Genomic DNA, 26,021 nt, shown 5'->3' on the forward strand with positions numbered 1-26,021 from the left:
CGGGGTATCGGCATTTCTGTCTTGTGACTATAGCATATCTGGCTTCCCCATTCCAGGCTCGAGTGGCAGTTCAGATGTTCTGATTTGGTCTGGGGGCCTGGAAGAAGAGGGAGGGACAGTGGAGCACGGCCCTCCGTGGCAGCCTTGATACGCTGGACCTATTACACGGAGTCCCCCCGCTAGAGACGGGTGCCGCGTGTGCGGGTCAGTCGTGAGCACGGGGAGGACCCAGGCTGGACAAGTTCTCTGCTCCACACTGACGTCCTGGCTCTCTCTACAGCAGCCTTCATGCAAACAGAAAGAGCACAGAGGGCCTTATTCTCAGACCCACTTCAGTTCACAGGGACTGTAATAAAGGCCATGCTGGACAACACAAGGTCCATCAGAGGCTGTTTTCAGACATTTGCCATGCGAAATAACGTGATTTTATTCTTTAAGAACAGGGACTGGCGATCTGTAGGCAGGGGCCGAATCAAGCCTGCCACCTGTTGTTGTAAATACAGTTTTACTGGAACACGGCCTCGCTTGTTCATTTACGGATGATCTAAGACTGCAGCTGAGCAGTCATGGCAGAGACTGTATGGCCCTGAAAGCCAACCATCTTTACTCTCTGGCCCTTTACAAAAAAAATATGCAGACTCCAGCTCCCGGACACTGGGAACTTAAAAAAAAAGATACTATACCCAGGCCCTACTAACAAAATTTTTGATGTCATTGGACAGGGAACGGGCCTGGGCCTCAGTGGTTTTTAAAAGCTCCCCAGGTGATATGCAGTGTAGCCGGGGACAAGAATCCACTGACTGGCAGGCAGAGGGCCCCTCCTAGCAGTGGCTTCCTGCATGCGGTCTGAAAAGACCAGGTTTGAAAACTCCAGGCTGGCTGGCTCCTCCTGTCATTCAACAGACTCCTAACTACCTTATCTAGAGGCTGGATTTTGCTCTCCTGTAAAGGCTTAATCTTATGGTAGTCTAGAAAATTAAAGCTTAGAATAAAAAGCTCCTCTGGGGCGGGGGGAAGAAGGCAAAGTGATCTGCAGACTAGTTTCCTTCAATCAGTACAGGCTAAGAAGACTGAACTTCGTTTTCTTCAACTTCTCGGAAACATTCACGTAAGGCCCTCATTTTCCAAGTAGAGGAAGGTGACCAAAAAAAAAAAAAGTTACTGTCCTAAGATGAGAGGAGAGTCAGAAGTAGAATGTAAGTTACCACACGACCTAGATGAGTTCATTCCCTACTAATAGTGGAAAATCGTATAAACATTTATACACGTGACTCTGTGGTAGTGGTAAAGGTCACACACACATATGAACATGCATATACATACCCACATATATTTATTATATATATAGAATATATACAAATATTTTGATGTGGCCTTATGTTAGGCTGCTGTACCTTATGGGTATTTACTATCACAGACAAACCCTGCCCCTCCCCCTGACTTTGAAGAAGTTCACAAATTAAATGCTCTCCCTTTATCGTGGGGCTTAATGAATCTGCTACAGGAACACCAGGGCAAAAACACATCAGAGCAATCCAATTTTACCAGTATCAAGTAAAAACCACGGCACTTCCTGAGCACATACCACATGCAACATGTCGTGGGGACAGAGACAGTAATAGCACACAGCCCCTGGCCGTCAGGAGACTACGGCCTAGGGAGCAGTAGGAAAAATAAAAGCTAACCGCCGAAAGATTTAAATAACAAACGTGTGGATCCCAAAGACCATTTCTAGAGAGTAACCTGGAATAAGCCAAAATGAAGGGGCTGAAACAAAAAGAGGGGTGGGGGGAAGTAGAGAGGACTCTCTCCATCTCTGAGGACACATTAATAGAGCACCTACGGTGTACAGGTGCCGAGAAGAGACAGCTCCCTGGTTCATGGAGCACTGGCTAGTGGGACAGATGGGCAGTAAATGCCTCTGTTCCCTGGAGGGGCTGGTACAGAAATAGGTTCAAGATGCTGGGGAAAGTGGGCATCTCCACCTGGAGGTAGGAGATGAAAACAAGGGAATAGGAAGGTTTTATAGAAAAGGTAAAAAAAAAAAAAAGCAATACGAGGTTTACAGGATTAGTAGGCATATAGCAAGCGCCCGGGGCTGAGGTAGGAAAGCAGCAGCTTTATGATCAGGAAAAAGACAAATGCACAAAGGCACGGGGTGACGAGAAAGGAGAGGGGTTCTGGTTTTGCGAGAAGTTCAGTGTGACGTGAGGCAGGTATATATACATGGAGCCTGGAAGAGAGAGAGGCTGGAAAGGCACGCAGGTGCACGGGGTCTCTGAGGCCACCGTTACTAATGAAGTGCAATCCCACGGGCCAACGCTTGCCGAGTGTCTCATGGAACACTGCTTCCTTGGGATGTCAGTGTTTATTTCTCAAAATATGGGTCTCATGCTCAAGTAAGTTTGAAAATGTTGGATTGGGTCCAATTAAACAGATCTTTTGACCTCAGGATATGTCAGAGCCCACAATGAGCTAACATATGTGTGACCCTCCACAAAATGCAGAACATGATGAAAACATATTCCACCACGGAAGCCGCACTGCCAGGGGATAAGCTGGAGGGGCTGCTGTGCTTTGGAGGTCACTCTGGAGAAGTTACAGGAGGAGACAGGGAGACCCGAACAGGTGGAAACGGGTGGAAGACGGGAGCAAAGATGACTTTCTCCAGAAAGACCACTCATGCCGAATGAGAACCGTCAAGCATTCATCACACAAATCCCGCAAATGCTTACTTGACACCTGTAAGCCCCGCTGGAAACCCTCGTACATGGTTGTGACATCATCATAGAAATACACCAAGGGCTCGTCGCCATCCAGTAGCACGGATCTCCGGGCACCATCACTACCCTGTGAAAAGACACAGACAAGCGAGTGGTTAGAAGAAAATGTTGAAAATAAAAGGCCTCGCGTGCACGCCCGCAGTGCCCTGCAGGGGGCCCCTGTGGAGCAGCTGCTCGGTATTTGCTGAATGAACGGAAGTGCAGGAGTTGCCAAGATGGAGCATTCAGCTGGGGTCAACTCCTGGCTTCAGAGAAGCAAGGCTAAGAGGGGCCCTGGGAAAAGGAAACAGGGGAGCAGATGTCTGAGAAGGGGTCTGGCAGGAGGACTGGAAGCCTGCCACCACCACACACTGTGACAAGTCTCAAACCTCTGCCATCGACAGCACAGGAGACTGCGTTTGGGTCAGCTCTCGTGGAAATGACACACCATTCAGTTGTGCTTCCAAAATGCCATGTATATTCCTTCCGAGATTATTGCCACTGTTACATCTCTGTGTCAACAGCAGTGTAACCTGGTAGGAACTTTAGACGCTCACATAGCATCTAACAGTTGACAATCACCAGCTACAAAACTTAGGGAGGTGCAGGGACATGTCTTGACTGCTTTGACTCGCTGCATTTGTAGGTGCACAGATTTTGTATCTCTGCGTACCCGTCTCTTTGTGGTCTTCCTTGGTTGGTGCAGAAAGTTTACCTCCTATCCACAATAACTCCTAACTAGTTGCAGAAGTTATCATAAGAGGAAGTAGCTCTCTAGGGGTGCCTGGGTGGCTCAGTCGGTTGAGCGTCTGACTCTTGATTTTGGCTCAGGTCAAGGTCTCACAGTTCGGGAGTTCGAGCCCTGTGATCTATGCTGACAGTGCACAGGCTTCTTGGGATTCTCTCTCTCTCCCAAGAGGGTAGGGGGGTAAGAGGTAGCAGCTTTCAACCTCTGAGCTGCGCAGCCCTCCAGGGCCACAGAGATACTGTGGGTCCAGATAGCCACAGAAACACCAAGCATTCTCTAGGAACTGATAAATCAAAGCTCAAATACTCTGATGTCAGAGCCTACAATTTTTTTCTTTTGAATTTCAGAGAGGGGGGGTCTTCACATGTGCAATGGTCAGGAAACACTCTCTTGGGGAAATCACGCTACGATATAAGAACTTCTTGGTACTAAGAGAAAGGACTGTTCATAGTAGGAGAGATCATTTCTAGCATGAGATTTGAAGAAAGTAGATAGGAAAGCCTTCATGAAGAAGGGGGCAAAGGACTAGGTCTCAGAGACTAGAGTGTGAGATGAAAAAACGGGACACATTCCAGCGGAAGAACCAACAGGGAGGCCTTTATAGGTAATGACGGCCAGAGAGATTTTGGTGGATTCTTTTTCTTCTTCTTCTTGTATTTTTTTTGTTTGTTTGTTTGTCTTTAGGATTTAATTGGTATCCTTCATACTCCTCCTGCAAGCTCTCCTCCCAACCAATTTATCATATATGTACTTCAAAAAGAGCAATAGTACAGAAGTATATTAAGGAGAAAAAAAAAAAAGACTTGTCCCTATTACCAGTTTGATGAGTTCCTTCCAGACTTCTTCTATGGTCTACATTTATATAAAGTCTTTCATTATCTACTACGTATCAAATACGTGTTTGACACTTGCTCTAAGGCTACTAATAGCTTTCTGGAGTAAATATCATCCGATGATATATTTTACAATTGTCACACAGTCTTCTCTACCTTGGCAGAAGCTTTCTAACACCTGTAGCCATGATTCCAGACATAATTATTAATTATAACACACTACTTTATAAAGCAGTTATTCTTTGTGTGTATAATGGTGGCAAAATCTCCGCACTGTAGACTCATGATTATTACTCAATCTCTGCTTCTATTTGTTTTGCAAAATGGGGATACCGTGTGTCCACGTCTTGTTTTCCGCTAAACAAAACTGGCCTTATAAAACATGAATGTGTAGAGTACTACTCGGATATCCTATAATATGCCATAACTATAATACCAGTCCTTCTTAGACTGTATCTTTTCTCCAACAAATACTCAGATTAAAATTCAGAAGCAATTTTGTTGCTTTATATTAAGCATTGGAAGCCTTTTCAATCCAGGAAGCCACCAAAAAGACCCAGGGCCTCACGGCTAAGGTAGGGAAAAAAGGCGCGAGGGACCGAGTGACAGAAAGCTAAGAAAAGAGGCATGCCTGGTGCAGAGGTGCAGACCGTCACAAATAACTGCCCCCTGGCCACTGGCCCAGCCCGCTCTGCTTATCAACTCATGGCCGGGATGGACAGGCAGCGTGGTAGCCCACAGGGAGGTCCTCATCACCTCAGCCTGGGACAGGGTCCCCTATACCTCTTATCATGACCCTCATTCATTCATGGTATCCCTCAGTGGTGTCTCTGCTAAAGCAATACTGCCCTCCCCATGCGTTCTGCTGAGGACCCTTATAGCTGTCAATGGGTCAGATGGGAATCAGGCGAATAAGACTCAGAGCTTTTTCTGAAGGAGCCCAAGTCTTATTCTTACATCACTCGAGGGGCTCCAAAGAGCACCAGCTAAGCAAAGAGCACAGAGGAAGTCAGAAAGAATAGACAGGACTAGCCTGGAGTCTTGGGAGCACGGGCTCACCCTCAAGCTGAAGTCCTCCAAGGATGGTCTGGGGAACACCTTTGTAAGGCCTTTGTAAGGCCTTTGTAAGGAAAGCAAATTAGCTAGCCCTGCGCCAGATGTACTGAATCAGAAACCCTGGGGGTGTGAGCCAGCAGGCCGTGTTTTAGCAAGCTCTCCAGGGGATTCTGGTGCACGATATAGTGACAACCAGCAGCCTGGAGGCATTAGGATCCCAGCAGGGATGTGGTGAAGATCCGAGTAATGCTTCAGAAAGAAATCTACAAGAAACATGCGCAGCCTGAAGAATGGGAGGGAGGGAAATCCACTCATTTGGACCTGAGTGAGGGCAGTGGCAAGTGGGCATGGGGAGGAGGGTGACCCCAGAAGCAGTACTGGCTAATGAATGGGATTTGGCAAGTACCTGGGTGTAGGAGCAGAGAAGGAGGTCTAAAGATAGCAGTTCCATTTTTTATCAGAAACAGAAGGCTGGGCATGGGGGCCAGGTTTGAGAAGAGAGTTAGCTGAGCTTTGGATATACGGAGACAATGTCCCTCTCAACACAGGTCAACTACCCAAGTCCTATTTTGAGAATCCACTGCTGTAGAGTATAATTTCACAACAAACTCTGGTTAAATAATTCTTGAGTTAAGGTTAATCTTTTGGTGGTATATAATCTTCAGAACTTTGAGAAACATGGAGGTAAAACAGCCAAATCCAAGTTCAAGAAGTTAGTCATATCCCAAACATCCCAAATCATCTTAAGAAAGTAATCCAAAGACAAGATATTTATTATTATTCTAATTAGACATTAGAATAATTAACAGAAGTTTGAAGAGGAAGCAGTGAAAGAGTTCTATGCCCAAAAGGCACACCGATTTGGTGAGACTGGATAAAAGGTCACACTCACTGACTTGTAAGGTAAGTCTGTAATTTCAACAGAGGAGCCTGAAATGAAAGGGTTGGGGGGGGGGGGCAGGGAGGGCACTAAACAAGATCTATGCTTTGAAATGTGTCGCTCTGTGACATGAGCACACGTTCCCCTGAAGAATCATCATTTTTGATGTGCATACGTGTTACCATTCTTCTTGAACAAAAATGTTATTTGTAAACACTGGGTGTTAGCAACCTTACTTATGCCTACAAAGGGGAGGGATTGCACTGAGCATTGGGAAGCCCAGCTATAACCACCAAGCTCAAGATGTCTGTATGTGCTACAAATTCGAATCATTTCAAAAGAAGGGCATTTCATTACTGGGTCGTGCAAGTACATGTGGCTATTTCTAGGAACATCTACTTAAATGGAAAAAAAAGTACTTTAAACTTGGCCCTTCTGGACTTCTGGTATAAACCTACAGATTTGGGGTTATGGGGGTGGTTTCAATGGTGCTCAAGAAACGGAGAGCTAAACAGACAACCCCAATTAAATGTGCAGGAAATCAGTCAGTAAGATTGATTGTCAAGGAGGATTATGCTATACGCTTCTTTAATGTGGTTTTATAGGTTTTCCAGCTAAAAAAAATAGAAGATGATGAATCAAACACACGATGGGCAAATCACTGCTCATGAGTACATTCTGCAACATCTATAGAAGCTAAGGTTCCTCTTGAGGTCAGTCTCCCCACGTAGGCTGAATTAGGAAATAAAGGTTCAAGTTCAATCCACTTAGGGTCAATAAGGGCAGGGCCACAGTGGACATCTGCATTATCAGTGGTCCCCGAGACCAGAACCCTTGCCAATACAGGGATCCCTTGCTTTCTGAAAGTTCATTTTATGGCACTTTTATGAAAGACCCAATGAGTACTTGTCTGTTTTCACTAACCAGAAGAAATCTGAAGAGGAGTTCTGCTTTTATGAAAGCTGTTACTGTACTAATGTAGGTGTTTTATAAAAGGGAAGTGGCTAACTTGAACTTTTGGAAAATGGCAGACGCTCTTGACTGATGCCATTTAGACCCACAGAAGCTTTCATGGGGGCGCTCTACTTTCGGATAACAGGGGAAGCCTGTATTTGACAAAAAGGACTCTTGATGGTGATGGTCATTTTGTACACTCTCATATCTAAATGCAAAACAAAATGACACCCTTGAGGGTTTCTGCAGGATGGAAAGACCCAGGCCTTAGAAACTGTGGTGTCACTCACCTCAATCTGGGCCCTGACAGTCAAGTTCCTCCTTTGTTACTACTGTTTAGTCCCTCTAACGGGGAAGGGGCAGGAAGACGGAGGGAGACACGGGAGGGAAGGAGAACAGAACAGTGGTGTAACTTGTAAGGAGACTGTTGAAGACGCATGTGGATTTTAATGTTAAATCCGTCTCTGGGGGAAAGGCTCCAGATGGAATCACAGCCCTGGGGGGGGGGTGTCACGGCGCGGGGGGGGGGAGACCTTTTATTTATTTTTTTATTTGCTGTTGCCAACATCCTCCATGTGAACTACTCTTCCCAGCACTGGCATTTTTACACGTTTTTACATGCATCTTACCCTCCGCAGACCACACTGTCTGCTTCTTTCTAGAAACAGGCACAAAACTACTCTTCCATCCAGTGACCTCTTGGACTCTCTGCTGTATCAAACCAAGGCCTGTAAAGGCCAGCCAGTAAGTGGTCTTCCAAACCATGTTTCCCGAATGATAAGAGAACATCTAAAACACACCCAGATGCCCCATGATAGGCTACACCGTAAACGCCCCCGCGGAGCGAAGAACCGTCAGGCTCACCGTTGATGCTCACCCTTTAACTAGCTGACTTCCCCAGATCCTTTCCGCCCAGGGAGTAAAGAAAGGGCGGAACCATCAAGTCAGTGCTGGGTTCTGTCATCTGCGTGCAGGAACGACGGAGGGTAAGTATTTCCTGAGCACCTGAGTGTAGCCAGCCAGCCACTCCACAGGTGAGTGAAGAGCCTGCGGGGGAGGCTTTCATGTGACATCTCAAATGTTGTCCAGAGACACGGACATCCGATACGGTGAGAAGTTTCTTTGTGGATCACAAGCAGGGTTCAAACTCGCCCGCATGCTGTTAGTCTCCATCTTGGAGGAGCCGGGCCCGGATCATAGATGGCTGCCTGGGTTTCTTCGGTTCTTCAACACTTTCCTCTAAAGCCCTAGAACACCTTCCATCTCACCCCTAGTTCACTTTCCTGTTTCCTACTTCCTGAGCACCTCCCCACTGCCTTCCCAAGGGGAGGAGTTGCTTAGGTTGGGGGGTGGGGTGGAGGCTGACAAGCACATTTCAAGCTCATCACCAGGGGAAATCAGCCAACCACAGAAGGGAAAATGGCACCCTCCCACCTCTGCGAGAGGGAAGAAAGTCTGGAGTCACAAAATCCAAACCCCCACAAACACACATTGTTCCAGCAAAACAAAACTGCCTATAACGTCTCTACATGCCTGCCATTTGGAATATGCGAAACATTCTGCCCCACTTCTGACTTCTAAAGGGAACCGGTGTCTGTTTCTCATCCATGGTTGGCCTTCTAAGACATGAATGCGAAGCAGGGATTTTTTGTCGAGAAGCTCAGAAGGGTTACATTTGCCATTTTTCACCTGGCACCCGTTGACCCTGCTTGGGGGAGGCTATTTTTAAACTTAAATAAATATTCCAGCACACGCGTCTGTCGTTTATGAACATGTGTATGTTCCCTGCTTAATGAAGCCTGTGAGAGGCAGCATCATTTGTACAAAATCAAATTGTGTTCTCAGACCTGCTTTACCATATTCCTGTTCGGTGAACTGAAGCTTTTACTGCCAGGTTTACATGGAATCCAGAAATAAAAAAATTTTCCCCCTAAAACAATCACCTTTCTTTCTTTGAATTCCTCAAGGCAGCTACTTAATACTTCTGCGGCCTAGTCTTGGCACGAAGATCAGAAACCTGCCTTCAGTTCTCTGCAATGCCCGTCTTTCACTCTGCAGCCCACTCACGCCACCCACTGCTGCCCCATGACCATGACCAGCAGTGACACTTCTACCGCCTCATTCCAATCACTGGTCACTTCTAATTAGCAGACAAGCCTCAAAACACAGAGAACCTCATTTAAGTTTTCTGCAATGTGAGTGAAGACAAAGTAACCAACGAGGTTTGTCATACTTAGTCATGAAGAAGCCTGTTTCGTTTTGGAAGAGGTGCTAAAGTTACCTAAAGGCATGAAAATGCTGACGTTCGTACACTCCCAGAATATTAGGTCTAAACAAAGACGCCCCTCCAAATACATTCTCTGCATCCACCCCCACGGCCCCAACTGCTAGGGCCGCTGGCTGAAAATGCCCTCGGATGCCATAGCCCTTTAGAAAAATGCATTTGAAAACTCTCTGAGCACCACAGCAGGCAAGCTACTAGGGGTAAGATTAGAAAGGCGGGGTGCCCGGGTGGCTCAGTCAGTTGGGCGTCCAGCTTCGGCTCAGGTCATGATCTTGTGGTTCGTGCGTTCGAGCCCTGCATCAGGCTCTGCTGCTGAAGGCTTAGAGCCCGGAGCCTGGTTCAGATTCTGTGTTTCCTCTCTCTGTCCCTCCCCACTCATGCTCTGTCTCTGTCTCTCTCTCCCTCAAAAACAAATTCAAAAAAATTTAAAAATCTTAAAAAAGATTAGAAAGGCAAATCTTTGCAGACATCTTTGACCACATGCACAATTATTTTCCAATCAGACCAGGGAAGAACAGGCAGTGGGGAACAAGGACTGGAAACCTGCAATTACAAATGGCAAGTAAACGAAAGCTAATGCCTAAAAACAGGATTTGCACAAGCATTACCGGCAGGGAGGAAGCCAGAGCATCAAACCAGGAGATTCTTCCAAAGTCCTGCACGTGCTTCTGCTCCACCACTCCGAGTCTTGCCGGAGATGGGAATTCTGTTTTCATTAATGTTTGTATTTACAAGTGACTGCAGAAATGACTAGACCGCTCCTAATATTTCTTCTTTCCTCGTCATGCTCACCTGCTACCTCCCACTGGGTTCAAATTCGGGAGTCTAACACCCCTTCTTACAGATGCTTTGCCACTTGTTCCACAGACCGTGGGGCCGGTGTTAGTTCCACCATCTGACTGCACCTGCCCTTCCCAGACAACTTCCCTTCCTGCTCTGCCCTCCAGCTCCCACTCAGACTCTCCCTACATCGCTGCCTCACTGTGGAGTTCGGTCCTACCCTACTGGACAACAGCACCCCCACCCGGAACCAGCCCCAGCCATTCAAGTCCAGGGTATCGCCATGCTTTGCCCTTTGTTTTTTTGTTTGTTTGTTGTTTTTTTTGTTTTTTCCCCAGCCTTACTGAGGTGTAACTGACAAAAGTGTGAAATACCTAAAGTGCACGATGTGATTTGATGTATGCTTCCATGAGTCAACTTCTTTTTGGCATTGCCACTTTTGGCTTTGCCAATGTCATTAGCCCAGAGGTAGACACTTTGTCTCTGCAAGTCCTATGTGAGGAAACCATGACATTTATTGAGCAATGCTTCCACGGGCCAGATATGTTCCATTTAGTTTGCTTTTTTCAAGGTTCTGATCAGAGAATGAACCAGAGTTTTGGCTTTATGGCATGAGAACAAGTTGTCCTGTTAGTTTAAGGACAACCCTCACCCTCTGCCAGGGACAGAAGGAGACCTCAAGAGGACCGCTGGCCAGCCTACAAGCTGCATGAGGACAGCAGCCTCTTCTTCCAGGTATTGGGCGCATATCACATGGCAGATGACCAAGTGCTTGCTGAAGGGAGGCCATCAGATAATTACTCTGTGAAGCATGGAGGATTGAATCCAGAGTGTCACCTATAGCACAGGCTTAAAATGCTAAGGCAAGGGGTGCCTGGGTGGTTCAGTCGGTTAAGTGTCCGACTCTTGATTTCAGCTCAGGTCAGGATCTCACAGTTGTCGGATCGAGCCCTGCATTGGGCTCCATGCTCAGTGTGGAGCTTGCTTGGAATTCTCTCTCTCCCGCTCTCTGCCCCACCCCTGTTCGTGCGCACACACGTGAGCTCTCAAAATAAATAAACTTAAAAAAAAAAAAAAGAATAAAATCTGAAGGCAAGTTGCTAATCATAAATATCCCAACATGTGGATGTATCAATCTCAAGCTTTTACGCCAAAAGGCCCGCCAGCCAGCATGCGCCTGAATGTCATGAGATCATTTGGTGTGGAAGTCATCCAACTTGGGAGCCAAGCTGAGTGATCCCCAAAGAGCCGATCCTGCATATTGAAAGATATGAACCCACACTAGAACCAAGGTCCAGTAACCAACAAGTTTAAACAGTGAATCTGTTATGCACTGACTTGTTTGGTTACCCGAGGTAAGTCTGAAACTAAGCTCTGATATTCTGAAAATGAAGTCTTAAGGAAGCTGTGGACTTAGAGACATAGAAAAGTTTTTTACGTTCTGCAGTCTACTCCCTTCTCTAATATTCAAAGACAAGGCAAATAGCTTGGGTTTTCATTTAAGTACATTATAAATCCTTCCATCTTAATTTGGCAAGTGAGCCATTTCACTGCTTCTGACATCTCTCACCAAATCTAGGAATTCCCATACTCTTTCCACTTCCTCCTGCAGCAATTACCTGGATTCTCATTTACGCTTTGGAATGGTTTGTTGCCTCAATCCGTTAAACTCCGGTAGGTGGACCTACGACCGACCGGCACCAAGTTTTGCTCCGACCCCATCTACATCCGACCTGGGGCACGGGCAGAGGATGCGGGGAGGCAGAAGCTCACCAGAAACCTGGTTTTGCCACTGCCGCCCCGGCTGTGACAACATTATGCTCCCAGCCCCGGCCTCACACCCATACCACCCGCTTTCTGCTCCCACACCCATCTCATGTGTGGAACCTCAGCCCCTGTTCTTACGTCACCAGCCCCGCTTCTTCCTTCCATCTGCATTACCTTCAGACGGTTTTGCCTCCAATACCCGTTTTCGGAAGAGCCTGCTCCTGGGTTCAAAGGTCTAACCACCGACTCTTCAAATTAATCTACACAGACCCCAACTTTACTATCCTCCCCCACCCCCTGTAAAGCCCTATTACAATACCTGACTTTCAACCACTGTAATGAAGGCAGTATAACAAAGCTCTGGATAGTTCACTAACTATGTAATATAATTTCGCCTCTTGGGACTCAGCTGTTTTCCTGTGTATAAAACTTGAGGGTTAAAAGAGGAGGCCTTCATAGAAGAAGAAAACTAACACTTACTGGACACTCGGTATGGGCCAAGTGGACCCTCTGCAAGTATCTAGGCAGTCCTCTTAACCGTGAGGGAGGGAAGGATCTATCACTTCTGTTCTCCAGATAAGGAATGTGAAGGTCAGAAAAGTCAGGGGAACTTGTCCAAAGCGGTCTTCCTGGTCTAAGCAGAGGAGCGAGGTCCAGCCTCTGCCAAATCCGCTCGCTTCTCTGGTCCCTCCTAGCTGCATCACGCTCTCCTATGTCCCTAAGCTGCGACCACCACGGTCTGGGCCCCTGACTAGCCCCGAAGGGTTTCCAGTCACCGCGGTTAAGGTCATCTTCACCCGGGGGGACACGGGCATCTCAATCTCGGCCAACAGACAGAGACCAGCTGAAACCTGGACACGTGTGAATCACCTGTGAAAGTGAGTAAAGGCTACACGGACACAGAGACACTCGCTTCCCCCCACAGCTTGGAGTTACCGAGCAGAAGCAAAAAGAATTCCGTGGAAGATGGAACTCCTCCCTGACACGCAGGGAAAGGCAGGCCTTCGGGTCACACTGCTGACACACGGTGTCAGCTGCCACCACAAACGCACGGGCTCGGCCCTCAACATGGGGTCTGGATCACACCGTGTGTGAAACTGAAGAGACGCTTGTTGGACTCCGTTCCGAACTTCAGCTTCTCTGTCCCGTTCTGCAGCTTATGTCCTCATTGCTTTTCTTACATGGGGCACAGCACGGTGCTAACGTCCTCTTTATCACCCTTTTTATTTATTTATTTATTTACTTACTTATTTATTTATTTACTTACTTACTTACTTACTTTTATTTATTTTAGTTCATCCAATTTCTTTAACAGGAAGGTAAATAGTACCATAGCAAAATATTTTTTTCTTCACAAAGTAGCTTAGAGAACTATAAATGGGATGTTACTTTCATTTTTATTCATTTGTTTTTCTTGTCAAAAGGCTGACAATTTAATTATTCCCACTTTTATGCAGTTCCCCAAGACAATAATTGACTATTTTCCTTCACAGAGGACACCCTCTACATGTCCACAAGATCAGAATCTGTTTCTCCAGTGTCACCCCGACTTCTAGAAGGAAATGTTAGAAGCTGTAACTTCTCAAGAACCTCCGGGCCACAGCGTTAAGAAGGTGTAGCTTGGAATCAGCCAGTGTGGGTGGTATCAGATGCAGCAGAACCAAAAAGTGCAGACTCCTCATTTTAACACCCATGGAAGGTTTATGGGAAGAGGGGGGTGGAAATCTGGAGGCGAAATGGGGGCAGGGCGGGAGACCAGGGTGTGGACTGGCAAATGGCACTTGTTTTCAAAGGAACAAAGGAACAAAACAACAGTATTTTATTCTGACGATCAGTTCCTACATCGGTGCCGGATACACAGGCTCCTGATGAATACTTAATGAAATGAATTAAGTGCTTCTTTCTGCCACAGAACTCCTTATGACCACGCTACCTACAGGAAAGCACCTGTCGTTACGGAGCATCAGAACTCAAAGCTTGTCTTTATTTCAGTATTTTAAGTTTTCTTTTTAGAAATGCAAAGCAGGGGAGCCTGGGTGGCTCAGTCGGTTACGCGTCCGACTTTGGCTCGGGTCATGATCTCGCGGTTTGTGGGTTCGAGCCCCGCGTCGGGCTGTGTGCTGACGGCTAGGAGCCTGGAGCCTGCTTCGGATTCTGTGTCCCCGCCCCCCCTCTCTCTGCCCCACCCCCACTCACTTGCTCTCTATCTCTCAAAACAATAAATAAAATCTTAAAAAAAAAGAAATGCGAAACAAATTTTGTATCTACTCCCAAGACTGACAAATTCTGAAGATCAGAGCTGAATCCAGTTCTGTAAGCGAAGAGAAAAATCAGGGAGACTCTACCAGGTAGTGGAATTATAGATTTTAATTTTCTTTCTGCTTATCAGTAGTTTTCCACCCTTCTTCAGAGGACATGAATGCTTATTTTAATAAGTCTCAGAATGACTTTATGCTAAGCTGGAACTTAAAAAGCACACTGTAAGTGCCTCCACAATTTCTCATACAATTAGAATTAGGCATTTACAGTTACTGCTAAATTATAAATATCTTAAATCTGCACTTGCCAAGTACTCTCTTCATAGCGATGGCGATGCTACCCTGAGGCACCAGGTCCTCCGCCAGAAGAGAAGGAATGTCAAAAACCCCACACTCATGTATTAGAAAAATTAAATTCTACTCCTTCTTGGCTTGTTACTAGCTGAAGTGAAATTTTGTTTTTTTAATTTTTAATGTTTATTTATTTCTGAGAGAGACAGAGGGTGAGCAGGGGAGGGGCAGAGAGAGGGGGGGAGATAGAATCCAAGGCAGACTCCAGGCTCCAAGCTGTCAGCACAGAGCCCGATGCGGGGCTCGAACCCACGGACCACGAGATCATGACCTGAGCTGAAGTCAGAAGCCTAACCGACTGAGCCATCCAGGCGCCACTAGCTGAAGTGAAATATTAAGTCACATTTACCTTCTAAACAAGGTATGAAAACACCTTTTCTTGGCAATAATTCGGCCATTTTATCTTTACATTTTGGTCTGAATTAGACTGATGTATCTTCTACAGATTATAAAAATTTCAAGTTAATGAATCCAAGAAAATTTTCTAAAAGAACTAAAACCCCGTAAGTAACAAAATGGTCCTTATCAGGCAGGCCAAGGCTTCGTGTGGAAGGGTACCCTCTCCTCCTCATGGCCATCAGCCCGGGGACCAGGGCAGGAAGGGGAAGAAGAGACATTCTTTATGTACATTTAGAGTTATGAATACTGAAAATCGATTCTGACTTAAGTAGGGAGAAGCAAGAAACCACAACGCAGAGTCAGGGCACCAGTGAGAACGTGGCTGCTTCATCTTTTCAACCCCTCACATTTTATACTAAAGAGATTCAAAAGGGAGAAAAGCAGAGCAGAAACATCAAGAAAGAATTTCTCTGGGGCGCCCGGGTGGCTCAGTCGGTTAAGCGTCCAACTCCTGATTTTGGTTCAGGTCGTGATCTCACGGTCTGTGGGTTCAAGCCCTGCGTCGGGCTCTGTGCTGACAGTGCAGAGCCTGCTTGGGATTCTTTCTCTCTCTCCCTCTCTTTCTGCCCCTCCCCTGCTCGTAGGTACTCTCTGTCTCTCTCTCTCAATAAATAAATAAACATTTTTTTGAAAATTAAAAAAAAAAAAGAAAAAACTCTTTCTGAAAGGGTCCCTTGCTTTCCCTGTCCCATCCCACCCGCTATGCCCTAACCAGGGAATGCACACTCTGGTTTCATTTTCATGAGAACAAGAGCATGGCCTGTAGTTTGGCCATGTTATGTACAACCACAGTGCTCAGCAATTCAACCTTGGATCCCTCCTGAATGCCCTTGCTTGATCATGTCCTAACTGAGATTCTGTGGCCATGTTATTCTGGCAAGTTCCTAGCCTCGCCTCATTCTAGGTGAAATCTCAGAGTCCCTTTCAACAGCTGGGGGATGTGTTCTAAGTATCAGGTATACTGCAGATGAAATCCTTCTTTCTGGAACATTTGTTTGACATCTCTCTTCTCTGCTGGAACATCAGCCCTGCGAGAGCAGGGACTCTGGGCCCATCCTTTCTGGAATCCTCCGGGCCCCCACCCTCCATTTATTAACATAGACAAACGTCAGTCTGTTGAACACAGTTTAGCTTACAAAGTGGCCTTGCAAATATCTGATGGTGACGGAAACCGGTCAGTGTCGCATTCAATGGGAAATCTGGGGAAATGCAGAGAAAACCCACATGGCAGGCCGGCAGGCCCCTCCACTTACCGCCACCTCCACAGACTGCAAGGACAGGTCACACGGTGGCTTCAGGGCTTTGGGTCTCGTGGCGTACCAGAAGGTGGTAAGGGCTGCAAAAGCTCCAAAGCCCATGAGCGTGTTGGTCGGAAGAGTGCGAACGTACTGTCGTAAGTCAACCAGCTCTGGCATTCGAAAATACCGGAACAACTCGTGGGCTTGCATTGTCCTGTGTCGCTGGCTCCCTCAGCTGAATTCTGTCAGGAGAGAAAAGATGTCATGTTCATTCCAGCAAGGAAGGACTTGTCTCCAGAATTCCCGACGGCCAACCATCCCACTTGATGCCTGGCTGACCAATCGAGGCATTAAACCCACAGGCCTGATGGTCCAGCTCTCTTCCTGGCTGCCGAATTTCATTTTTCTAAGAACACGTCAGAAATTCATTTGACTTCCATCGTTTTGTGCAAAGTGTCCATTCCCCACATTAAAAAGATTTCACTCACAAAGAATTCTCGCCATAACATGCTCAAGTGGCGTAAGTTACCAGTTTCTTCCCTGATAGTGTGCCTCTGGTCTCTCCCACCTAATCAAATACACTCAAGTCTCGTTATCAGGGCTAATGAGGAGAAAAGGGGAAGAGGCACAAGTAAGCCCAAACCACCCAGCAGCCGTCTGCTCCCCCTTCTCCCGAAAGATTTCCCATCAGCTCTGGATCGGTCCAACGGACCAACCTACATGTCGGTATGTCTCTCGCTTTCCCCATGCCCTCTGTACCATAAAAGCAGCAATACAAATGCAGAGGAAACGGCAGTTCTCTATTCTGCTAAAATAATTTTTTATATTCCTCAAGATACTATAACCAAAATATAATAATAATAATAAATGGATGTACATAAATTCTAAACCATCTACCACGTAACTAGAGAGAGACTGAGGCATAGTATTTGAGAAGAAGTATAGAATAATATTTAAGATCCCAGATTCTAGAGCCAAATTCTGTCTTCCCAGCTTATTAGTTGTATGATTTGGAATTACTTAACTTCTCTGTGCCTCAGTTTCCCTAACCAAAAATGGAGATTGAAAATAGACCTATCTCATGGGGATTTTATAATGGTTACATGATTTACAGAGAGCTTGGAATGGCATGGGCCCCAGAAGCTACTCAATAAATGCTAAGTACTATCATTATTTCATCTACCAACATCCTGTGATTAGTCCTTTATGCAGAACCGTAAGGTACAGAGTTAATAAAACAACAACAACAACAAAGCAGTCAGAACACAGGGGTGCCCGGGTGGCTCAATCAGTTAAGTGACTGACTCTTGATTTCGGCTCAGACCATGATCTCGTGACCAGGGGATCGAGTCCCTGTCAGGCTCCATGCTCACTGTGGAGTCTGCTTGGGATTGATTCTCTCTCTCTCCCTCTCTCTCTCTGCTCCTCCCTCACACACTCTGTGTCTCTCAAAATAAATAAATAAACTAAAAAAAAAAAAAAAGCCAAAACACACAGAAGAAAATTGGACAAACACCCTAATGTATATGAAAGCCTCAAATTGGATGGGATAGACAATTTATATATACATCAGCATAAAAAGTGTCATAACAGGAAATAAGTACGAATAATTCTAATTAGAAAACAATTGATGAGCCACTACTATAAAGTATGTTTGGCAGTAAAGGGAAGGAAATCATAGCGAATGCTCTGAAAGGCTTTTCTCAAAACCTGCCTGCCAAGTGTGAATGCTTTAGCTGTGCTTCAGATGGTAGCTGTGAGTTCCTTCTTGTATGTCCTTTTAAATACCGAGGTCACAAAACTGAACATAATTTTCTTTTTTCAGATACAGAAATCTTTAAATCTCACTCTCTACCGCTGTAAATTTTGTTTAGAGAGGAGCAGAGTATCGGGTGTTTTCACTGGCCATCACTATCTGAATGTATTTGCTCAGCTCGTGCAATCTTGCGTCACAACTCTGTGTAGGTACGCGCGCGTGCACACACACACACACACACACACACACACGAAAGTTCCTTCCATGACTACCAAGAAGGAACAGATAAGCAAAATTTCTTCAGGTCATACTTCTGGAGGAGAAGCTCCACTACTTACAATACCACTCACCATAGGTGCCACCAACAGCTGACTGCTAGGTGACTACTGCGGAGCAGAAGAGGTGGTGGGAGGGGGGGTGGGGGGAGGAGCTCAGCTGGCGTTTGCCGGACCTGCCAAGGTCTCTCAGGACATTTGCCACAGGCCGACTCCTGTCCTGCTGCCCACTGGGCTAAAGGTAACTATGAGACAAAATTCACACTTGACTTCCCAGGAGAAGCGGGTGGAGGATGGGCCAATGGGCAGCTGGGAGCACAGTCACCCCACTGCTCCACCCATGGGCAGGGACAGGCATCAGCCAGTGTCACTGCCAGTGCCAGATCTGAAAACAGACACTGTTTTCTTTCTGCCTGGCTTCCCAATGAGAAGAGACAATGGGCATATTTTTAAAAACCAGTGAAATAAACGATCAGATGCTGGGCAGCATGTCGAACCAACAGGCGACGGACCACGAAAGAAACAGATTGTCCGTGGTATGGCCACAGCAGATTTATTCTAGAGGAACGCACAGGAGCGGAGCTACTCCAGTCCGGGAGCACAGTGAACACATGAGGCCAGCCAGGGTGCGCCGGGGGGAGGGGGGGGCGGGGGGGCCTGGAGCCGGCGGCTGGGAGGACGGCGCCCACCACTCGGTCCAGGCTCTCGGCGGGTGGGGGACACACGACACTGAGCCGGCGGTGTCGGCAGGGCGTGCTGAAGTGAGGGCTCCCTGAGCAAGGCCCGCACTCACGGAGACCGTGAGGATGAGCAGACAGATGGAGTCGGCCCGCTGGCAGCAGGCGGCCAGATTCCATACACAGCACAGCCAGCCGACCCTAAGCAACCCGACTGCGCCCTGTGCGGGCCTGCCTGCCCCTCTAGTCACGCCCCCTGGCAGCCTTCTTCACGCCCACTGCGCCCCTGCGGCTGGAGGAATCTCCCACCCCTCGCAGACACACCCCTGCCCTTGGCTTTTCTCTCCCCGGGGTCCCTGAAGTCATTTCCATACAGCCCAGATCCTGTGAATCTGCAGGGGCTGTTCGACAGAATCCAGTCCTTGGAGGGGAACGTTAAATAATCCCCCCATAAACAAATACAGTCATAAGCTGGTGATTTTTTTTTTTCTATTTTAAGCATCAGCAGGAGCCAAGCTGTAGACAGCATTAGAGGAGAAAGAAAAATGTCTATTTCTAGAGATAAGTCTAGGAAAGAAAACTTGAAGAAAAAAAAAACACTTCAGAAAATTATTGATTTGGTAATCTTGCACCATTGCAAGAACACTTTATTAGATACTAATCTGTAATACTAAGGGTTGAAACCCAGCTAAATTCTTACCTTTAGTGGGTGATAATGACAAGGTACAACAGTTTAATTCATGCCTCTCAGCTCGCAGCCAGGTGACAGACAAGCTGAAAACCAGCTTCACTTAATCAACTGGTTAATGCTGTCCATAGGAAAACTAGAGCCCATCCAATAAAGAACTAAGACAATCCTCCTTTTAGATCCACATGAAGAATGACTCTTAAACATGAATACAAAGCATTCTAAATCTTCTTCCTTCTATGAAACTGCTATTAAGGAAAAGGCACTTCGCGTATTTAGAAATGCAGGCAGACCTCATTCAGAGAATATTAGCCACAATAAATAGCCCTTCAATGCTGCAGGTGAACATTAACACCACACTTTAAGACAGCCCCCAACAGGTCTCTAAGAAGAATCAAGACCCACACTTGCCAACAGATGACTAAAACCCAGACAGACTGTACTTCTTATTCCAACGGTGTTCTAGTTGGAATATTTTTTTATTAAATTCTTTCAAAAGCAAATTTCCACATCACCCTCTCAGGAAGTTTACAGCCCAGGCAAGTAATAATGCTGCTATTTGCTAAGAATATGATTCAATCGGATTAAAGGCTTAAGCAGCCAGTATTTCTCAGTTGAGAACACACAAGACTATTGGCGGCTGGCTTCTCCCTTCCCCAACAGCTACACCTGCACACCCTTCCTCCCAGCACTTAGGAAAAGTGTGTTTGTTCAGTTGGGTCCTTTGAATTTCCCAAAGAGCTGGAGTCTAAAACCACAGAACGACAGAGAACACAGCAATGGTTGGGGGAACGTGGCACACATCCAGTGCAAAGAACCATTGTGAAGGATGCCTTTAAGTAGCCCTGTGCACAGGACAGGACACAGGACAGGATACACAGGACACGGTAGTAGAAGCTGGATTGCACGACTGTCAGGAAACAGAAGTCCTGGTATTTATCCACCCAAACTTGGGGAAGAAGAGCTGGCAACACAGCACTGATTTAGTGTTTCAGAAAGGCTTTCACATCCTGTAGCTCACCGGAACATCGCAATACAAAATGATCATGAGGAAACTGAGGCTGGAGACTTAAGAGGTTTCCCCAAGGTGTATCCCAAGACGGGGGCACCAACTTGACCCTAAAGTCATGCTTTTTCCTCTACACGAACAATTCCTAACCTCTGCGGGGCCGCTGATCCTCTCCACTGGGAACATGCACATACTTCTCTGCACATGCAGCCCACTCCGGCTTAGAAACCGTGACAGCAGGTGGTTTCTAAAGGTCCTCAGCACTGACACTGCATGGCCTGATGAGAACCGGGCATCTGAACTCCCTTGTCTTACGTAACCACCAGGATTTGCCCCATCATCCTGGACTCTGAACATATGGGTCTAAGGCCACCCGGACACAAAGGTTTACCTCCTACCATTCTGTTTACACCACACAAAAGTGGTTTGGGGCCAGAGGTGACTCACAAGGGCATCATTCTCTAAGGACACAGGGACAGACACACACACACACACACACACACACACACACACCTCCTATGATTTTGCAGATTTATACTTACATCAGCATTTTATTTTCTTCATACTGTTTACAAACCCCCCCAAAAAAATGGGTGACCGGGATGTTTCTCCCCTTCTAAAGTTCCTCAAGCTTTCATTCGGTTGAATAACAGCGGTTTGATGAAATACTTTGCTAGGAATGCAGCCTTGAAGCAAACCCACACAAATAGCACCCTTGCCCCAGCAGCAGCAAATGCAGAAATCCTGACATCTTTCCTTAAAAGCAGCGAGCCAAGCTGGCAACGCTGCCATTCCTTGCTCCACCTCCTGCCCTTGTACAATAGGCTATTTACAGAAGGCTGAAACTCCCCCTTTGTCCTGAGCTGGCTGGGCAGAGCTCAGCCTTGGGGAGGAACAAGAGAGCAGCAGCCAGACCGCGTGCTGTTCTTTCAGTGTGCCACTCCAAAACCCTTGGATTCGTGCTCCTTAACCCTGGCTGGCAATTTACCTAAAGCTAGATTTGCTTAGGCCGTCCCCTCCTGAACCAAAAGAGCAGTCGGGCTCTCCCCAAACAGGGATGCCAGCATCCACCAGTTAGAAAGGAAAACAGAGGTCTCTGTCCAAAGCCCATTCTATACATGAATTCCTGACCACGTTTGCTGCCTTTGGATCATCTCCTCATCCTGAGCATGAGAAGGAGAGAGACCATCTGGGTAACTTCAGGATCCCACGCACGGTGGGCAAATACTTCCACAGGGAATTAATTACTCCCATCCACTGCCATGGGGTGTTTCTTCCCAACGAAGTACAGTGAACCTTAAACCCACATAATTTTCATTAAAGTGACTCTCTGGGATCACGAATTCAATTTCCAAGCAGATTTTAAAAGGAGAAATGAAGGAGAGGTGCTCTGCTTTTAGAAACCTGATTTACTGAAATATTCAAGTCAACTTGAAAATTCTTTACGACACCACTCTCTGTCCACGCCATCAAAGTCAGAAAGAGTAGGACACAAAGCTTTTAAAGGTAAGCAGGGGGATGCTTGGGTGGCTCAGTCGGTTAAGCATCCGACTCTTGATTTCGGCTCAGGTCATGATCTCGTGGTTTGTGGGTTCGAGCCCCGTGTTTGGCTCGGTGCCGACAGCACAGAGCCTGCTTGCGATTTTCTCTCTCTCCTTCCCTCTCTACCCCACCCCCACTCATGCGCGCACGTGCACGCTCTCTCTCTCTCTCTCAAAATAAAGAAATAAACTTAATAAAAAACTGTAAAGGTAAGCAGAAGGCGAGACTAATTTTCTAACCAGTAATATTAGGGCCATACCTCACCTGTTCATATTGGCCACCAAGCCACGACTCCCATATATGCCCCCAAGTAATTAGATTCCAACTTGGGGATGCCCAACTTGAATGGGTAAACTTGTAGGGCTTAGATGCAACGGTCAAAGTCTACCCATAACAGCTTCTGTATTTATTAAATTACGTAGCTATTGAAGTCACGTGACAAAATAAATTACTTTAGAAATGTGTGCTCTTTCCCTACTTACATTTCCCTGATATTTTATTAAAATTCTTTGAACACACTTCTTCACACAGGGTCTCAGGCATCCCTAGAGCCAGCCACTTTTGCCTTCGTAAGGTCAAGCCTCCAGAAATAGCAACCCAGCTAGTGTTAAATTCCTTTGCTCAGGAAAAGTTGAATTCACTTAGTTGGCCTTTCTGAGAACGAGGCGGTTTCAGGAAAGGTGCCTTCTCTACCTGATGGTGTTCAAAAGGAAGTGACCAAGAGGACACCCCCACAAAATGAAAGCCTCAGGGACCCATGATGACTACAAGAGGGTTGTCGGAAAATCCTCACCCTCTCTTGGGTGCAGGTGCATTACTTAACATTCAAATGTGGGTACAAACCGTGAAAAACTGGCAGACCCCATTCGTGAGGCTTGGAAGTCAAAAACGTAACACAAATATATACACAAAACAGTGCAAAACGAGGTGGCAGTAAGTGCACAAGAAATTCTGAGAGAGGTCACACGCTCTCAAGGATTGCTGCATGCAGAAAGCAAAAGTGAGCCGGTCCTCGCAGGATGAGGGAGGCCCAAGAACGTGAGCTCCACTTCGGGCTCTGGGGATAGGACGGGACGGCCAGAAGCAACTCCCCATCTCAGCTCTAGGATTTTGGGGCAGGTAATCTGGAACAAGCGACAGGATTCCACTGGGTAGGAGAAAGGAAGGAAAAAATCAGCTTGAAATTGCGCTTTCTTTAAGAGCCACCGTTTGCTAAGCACTTGCTGTGTATCAGGCACCGTGCTGAGTAATTAGACACATGACGAAATGTCATCCTCCTAACGGTCCTTACTGTACAGAGTCCTCCATTAGCTTCGACTCAAAGACAGGAGACTGCGTAGGAGAAGTCAGGTGTCCTGCCCCAGCCCCACACAAGAACAAGACCAGAGGCCAGGACCGAAGGCAAAGCCTATGGACCGTAAGAGGCAGGCCTGTCACCGAGGCACACGGTGGTTCAAATGCAGACGAAGGTGCAAGGCGATGAAGAGGATGCCAAGAAGCTGGGACAGACAGAGCTTTAAAAAGCCAGGATCTGGGGCGCCTGGGTGGCGCAGTCGGTTAAGCGTCCGACTTCAACCAGGTCACTATCTCGCGGTCCGTGAGTTCGAGTCCCGCGTCGGGCTCTAGGCTGATGGCTCGGAGCCTGGAGCCTGTTTCCGATTCTGTGTCTCCCTCTCTCTCTGCCCCTCCCCTGTTCATGCTCTGTCTCTCTCTGTCCCAAAAATAAATTAAAACATTGAAAAAAAAAATAAAAAATAAAAAGCCAGGATCTGAATCCCAATGTTCACCAAGCGATGGAGGAATACAGACGAAATGTGGCCTGTGCAGGCGATGGGATATCCCTCCGCCTTAAAAAAAAAAAAAAAAAAAAAAAGAAGGAGATTCTGATACAGGCCATAAGCTGGATGAACCTACAAAACGTTATATGTGTTCCAGGGACTTCGATGAGGCAAATTCAAAGAGACAGAAATGGAAGCTGCAGGAGTGGAGGGTGGGAGGGGAAAGGGGAGTTATTGCTTCACAGGTACACAGTTTGTGTTGGGGATGATGAAAAATTCTGGAACTCGGTAACGGTGACAGTTACACAATATCGATAATGTAATGAATGCCAATGAACTGTACGCTTAAAAGTGGCTAAAATTATAAATTTTATGTTATGCCTACTTTACGATAAGGCATTTTTAATCGTTAAAAAACAAAACAAAACAAAATAGGATTTAGTAACTCAGTGGATGTAAGTGGAAAAAAAGAGTCGGAGTCGGAGGGCTGGGTTTTTGAGCCCCGGGAGATTGACCGGTGGAACAATGAGGAGCAAAGCGGTGGGGGAGGCTGGAAGACGGTTTGTAGGCAGCTTCCCAGGGTCCTGGAAGCCTCCTTGTGCGAGTGGACCGGCCCATCCTCTCCCCACGCGTCTCTGGGCGAGCTCCCCTCCGGCTCCTGGCCTCAACAAGGCTGGGAGGGCCAGTATCCCAGGGCGGAGCTCTGGCCCGTTCCAAGAGTCTACCAGAAAGTCTCCCCATGCCTCCACGCCCACGCTGCATTCTCCAACCTTGGGGTCTCCTTCCCTTACGGCCTCCTCCCGAGCCCTGTCTTAATAACATGTCCAAACCGACCCAAATAGTTCAGTTGCTCTAATAAATCCTTACGTGACCTCCTCAGTCAGAGGCAGTCCTGAACTCCAGGAATATGTTATCTGTAGCCCTTGCATGACCCTTAGCATCTCCTATTTTACACTTATGTTGAGCGTCTGCTTCTCTTACATAGATGCTTCTCTCTCCTGGGGCCAGGGCCCCTTCCCATCTGTCTTCATAGGCCCCTGATGCTGGACATACTGCCTTGCCCAGAACAGGTGCTTCATGAACAGTTACTGAGTTAGGAACGACCCTCTGTGATTCTGACCAGTTTTCTGCTACAGGCCCCAGGAGGGTGTATTTATAGAACAGTGATTCTCCAAAGAGCAAGGAGGTATTTGAAACATTTCTAAACTTTAGCATTCTCCCTGTACACCCCACGCTGCTGCTGCTGCTGCTATTGCGAGCCATTGTGCTAGAAAGGAGTAAGCAGCACCTCCTAGGTGATGTGGAGGGGAAAAGAAAAAGCTTGCAAGACACTGATTTAAAGGCTACATAAAAATACTCCCTTGCCCCTTGTTGTGATGAGCACTGGGTGTTTTACGTAAGTGATCAGTTACTACATTCTACTCGTGAAGTCAGTAATGATAACTAAAAAAAAGCAAAACTCTCTTGCCCATCTTCCCATGATGTTTTTCATTTCTCAAACTGTTACACTTCTATATAATGTCACCTCAAGGTCATCTAAGGGCAAGGATCCTCTGTCTCCTTAGCAGATGTGTAGACAAATATTCAGACAGGAGACTGTGGATTACTTTTTGAAAGATCAAGGTTGCCCACAAGAAGGGGAAGAGGGTAAACAAATACCTCTCTTGAGTAGAAGTGCAAATGCCAGAAGGAGGGCTTGAGCCCAGGGCTTGATACCTGGCTGGCCACCAACGTCTAGAAGTGACTATTCTATGACAGAAAAGAGAATCCTCTAAACCAGAGAAGCATCCCAGGAGCTAGAGAGCAATGGTGGGACTGCGGTGAGGAGAGCCCTCAGAGACTCCCCGAACACCGAGCACGAGCACCGGGTGGGTGGCCATCTGAGCGGTAAGGGATGCTACAAATATGACTTGCCCAGCATTCTCCAGAGGGCGGGGGGGGGGGGGAGCCATCTGGCTCTCCTCCCTTCTCTCTTCAGCGTAGACA

The 26,021-nt window shown here is 46.9% G+C and overlaps 1 protein-coding gene across 5 annotated transcripts in view; it reads right to left on the reverse strand.

Moving 5' to 3' along the window:
- The window catches only part of ACSL1 (acyl-CoA synthetase long chain family member 1), a 72,387-nt gene that overhangs the window by 33,272 nt on the left and 13,094 nt on the right, over positions 1-26,021 (reverse strand). For all 5 annotated transcript variants that reach the window (XR_007151502.1, XM_047855497.1, XM_047855495.1 and 2 more), the window contains exons 2-3: positions 16,326-16,552; positions 2,736-2,850 (exon numbers count right to left, since the gene is read on the reverse strand). Coding sequence is in view for 4 of the 5 variants with exons in the window: in XM_047855497.1 (XP_047711453.1) it covers positions 2,736-2,850; positions 16,326-16,520 (310 nt within the window). In the remaining variant the exon portion in view is untranslated. The remainder of the gene's footprint in view (positions 1-2,735; positions 2,851-16,325; positions 16,553-26,021) is intronic.

This window comes from Prionailurus viverrinus, chromosome B1 (genome assembly GCF_022837055.1).
Source record: "Prionailurus viverrinus isolate Anna chromosome B1, UM_Priviv_1.0, whole genome shotgun sequence".
Classification (NCBI taxonomy): domain Eukaryota; kingdom Metazoa; phylum Chordata; class Mammalia; order Carnivora; family Felidae; genus Prionailurus; species Prionailurus viverrinus.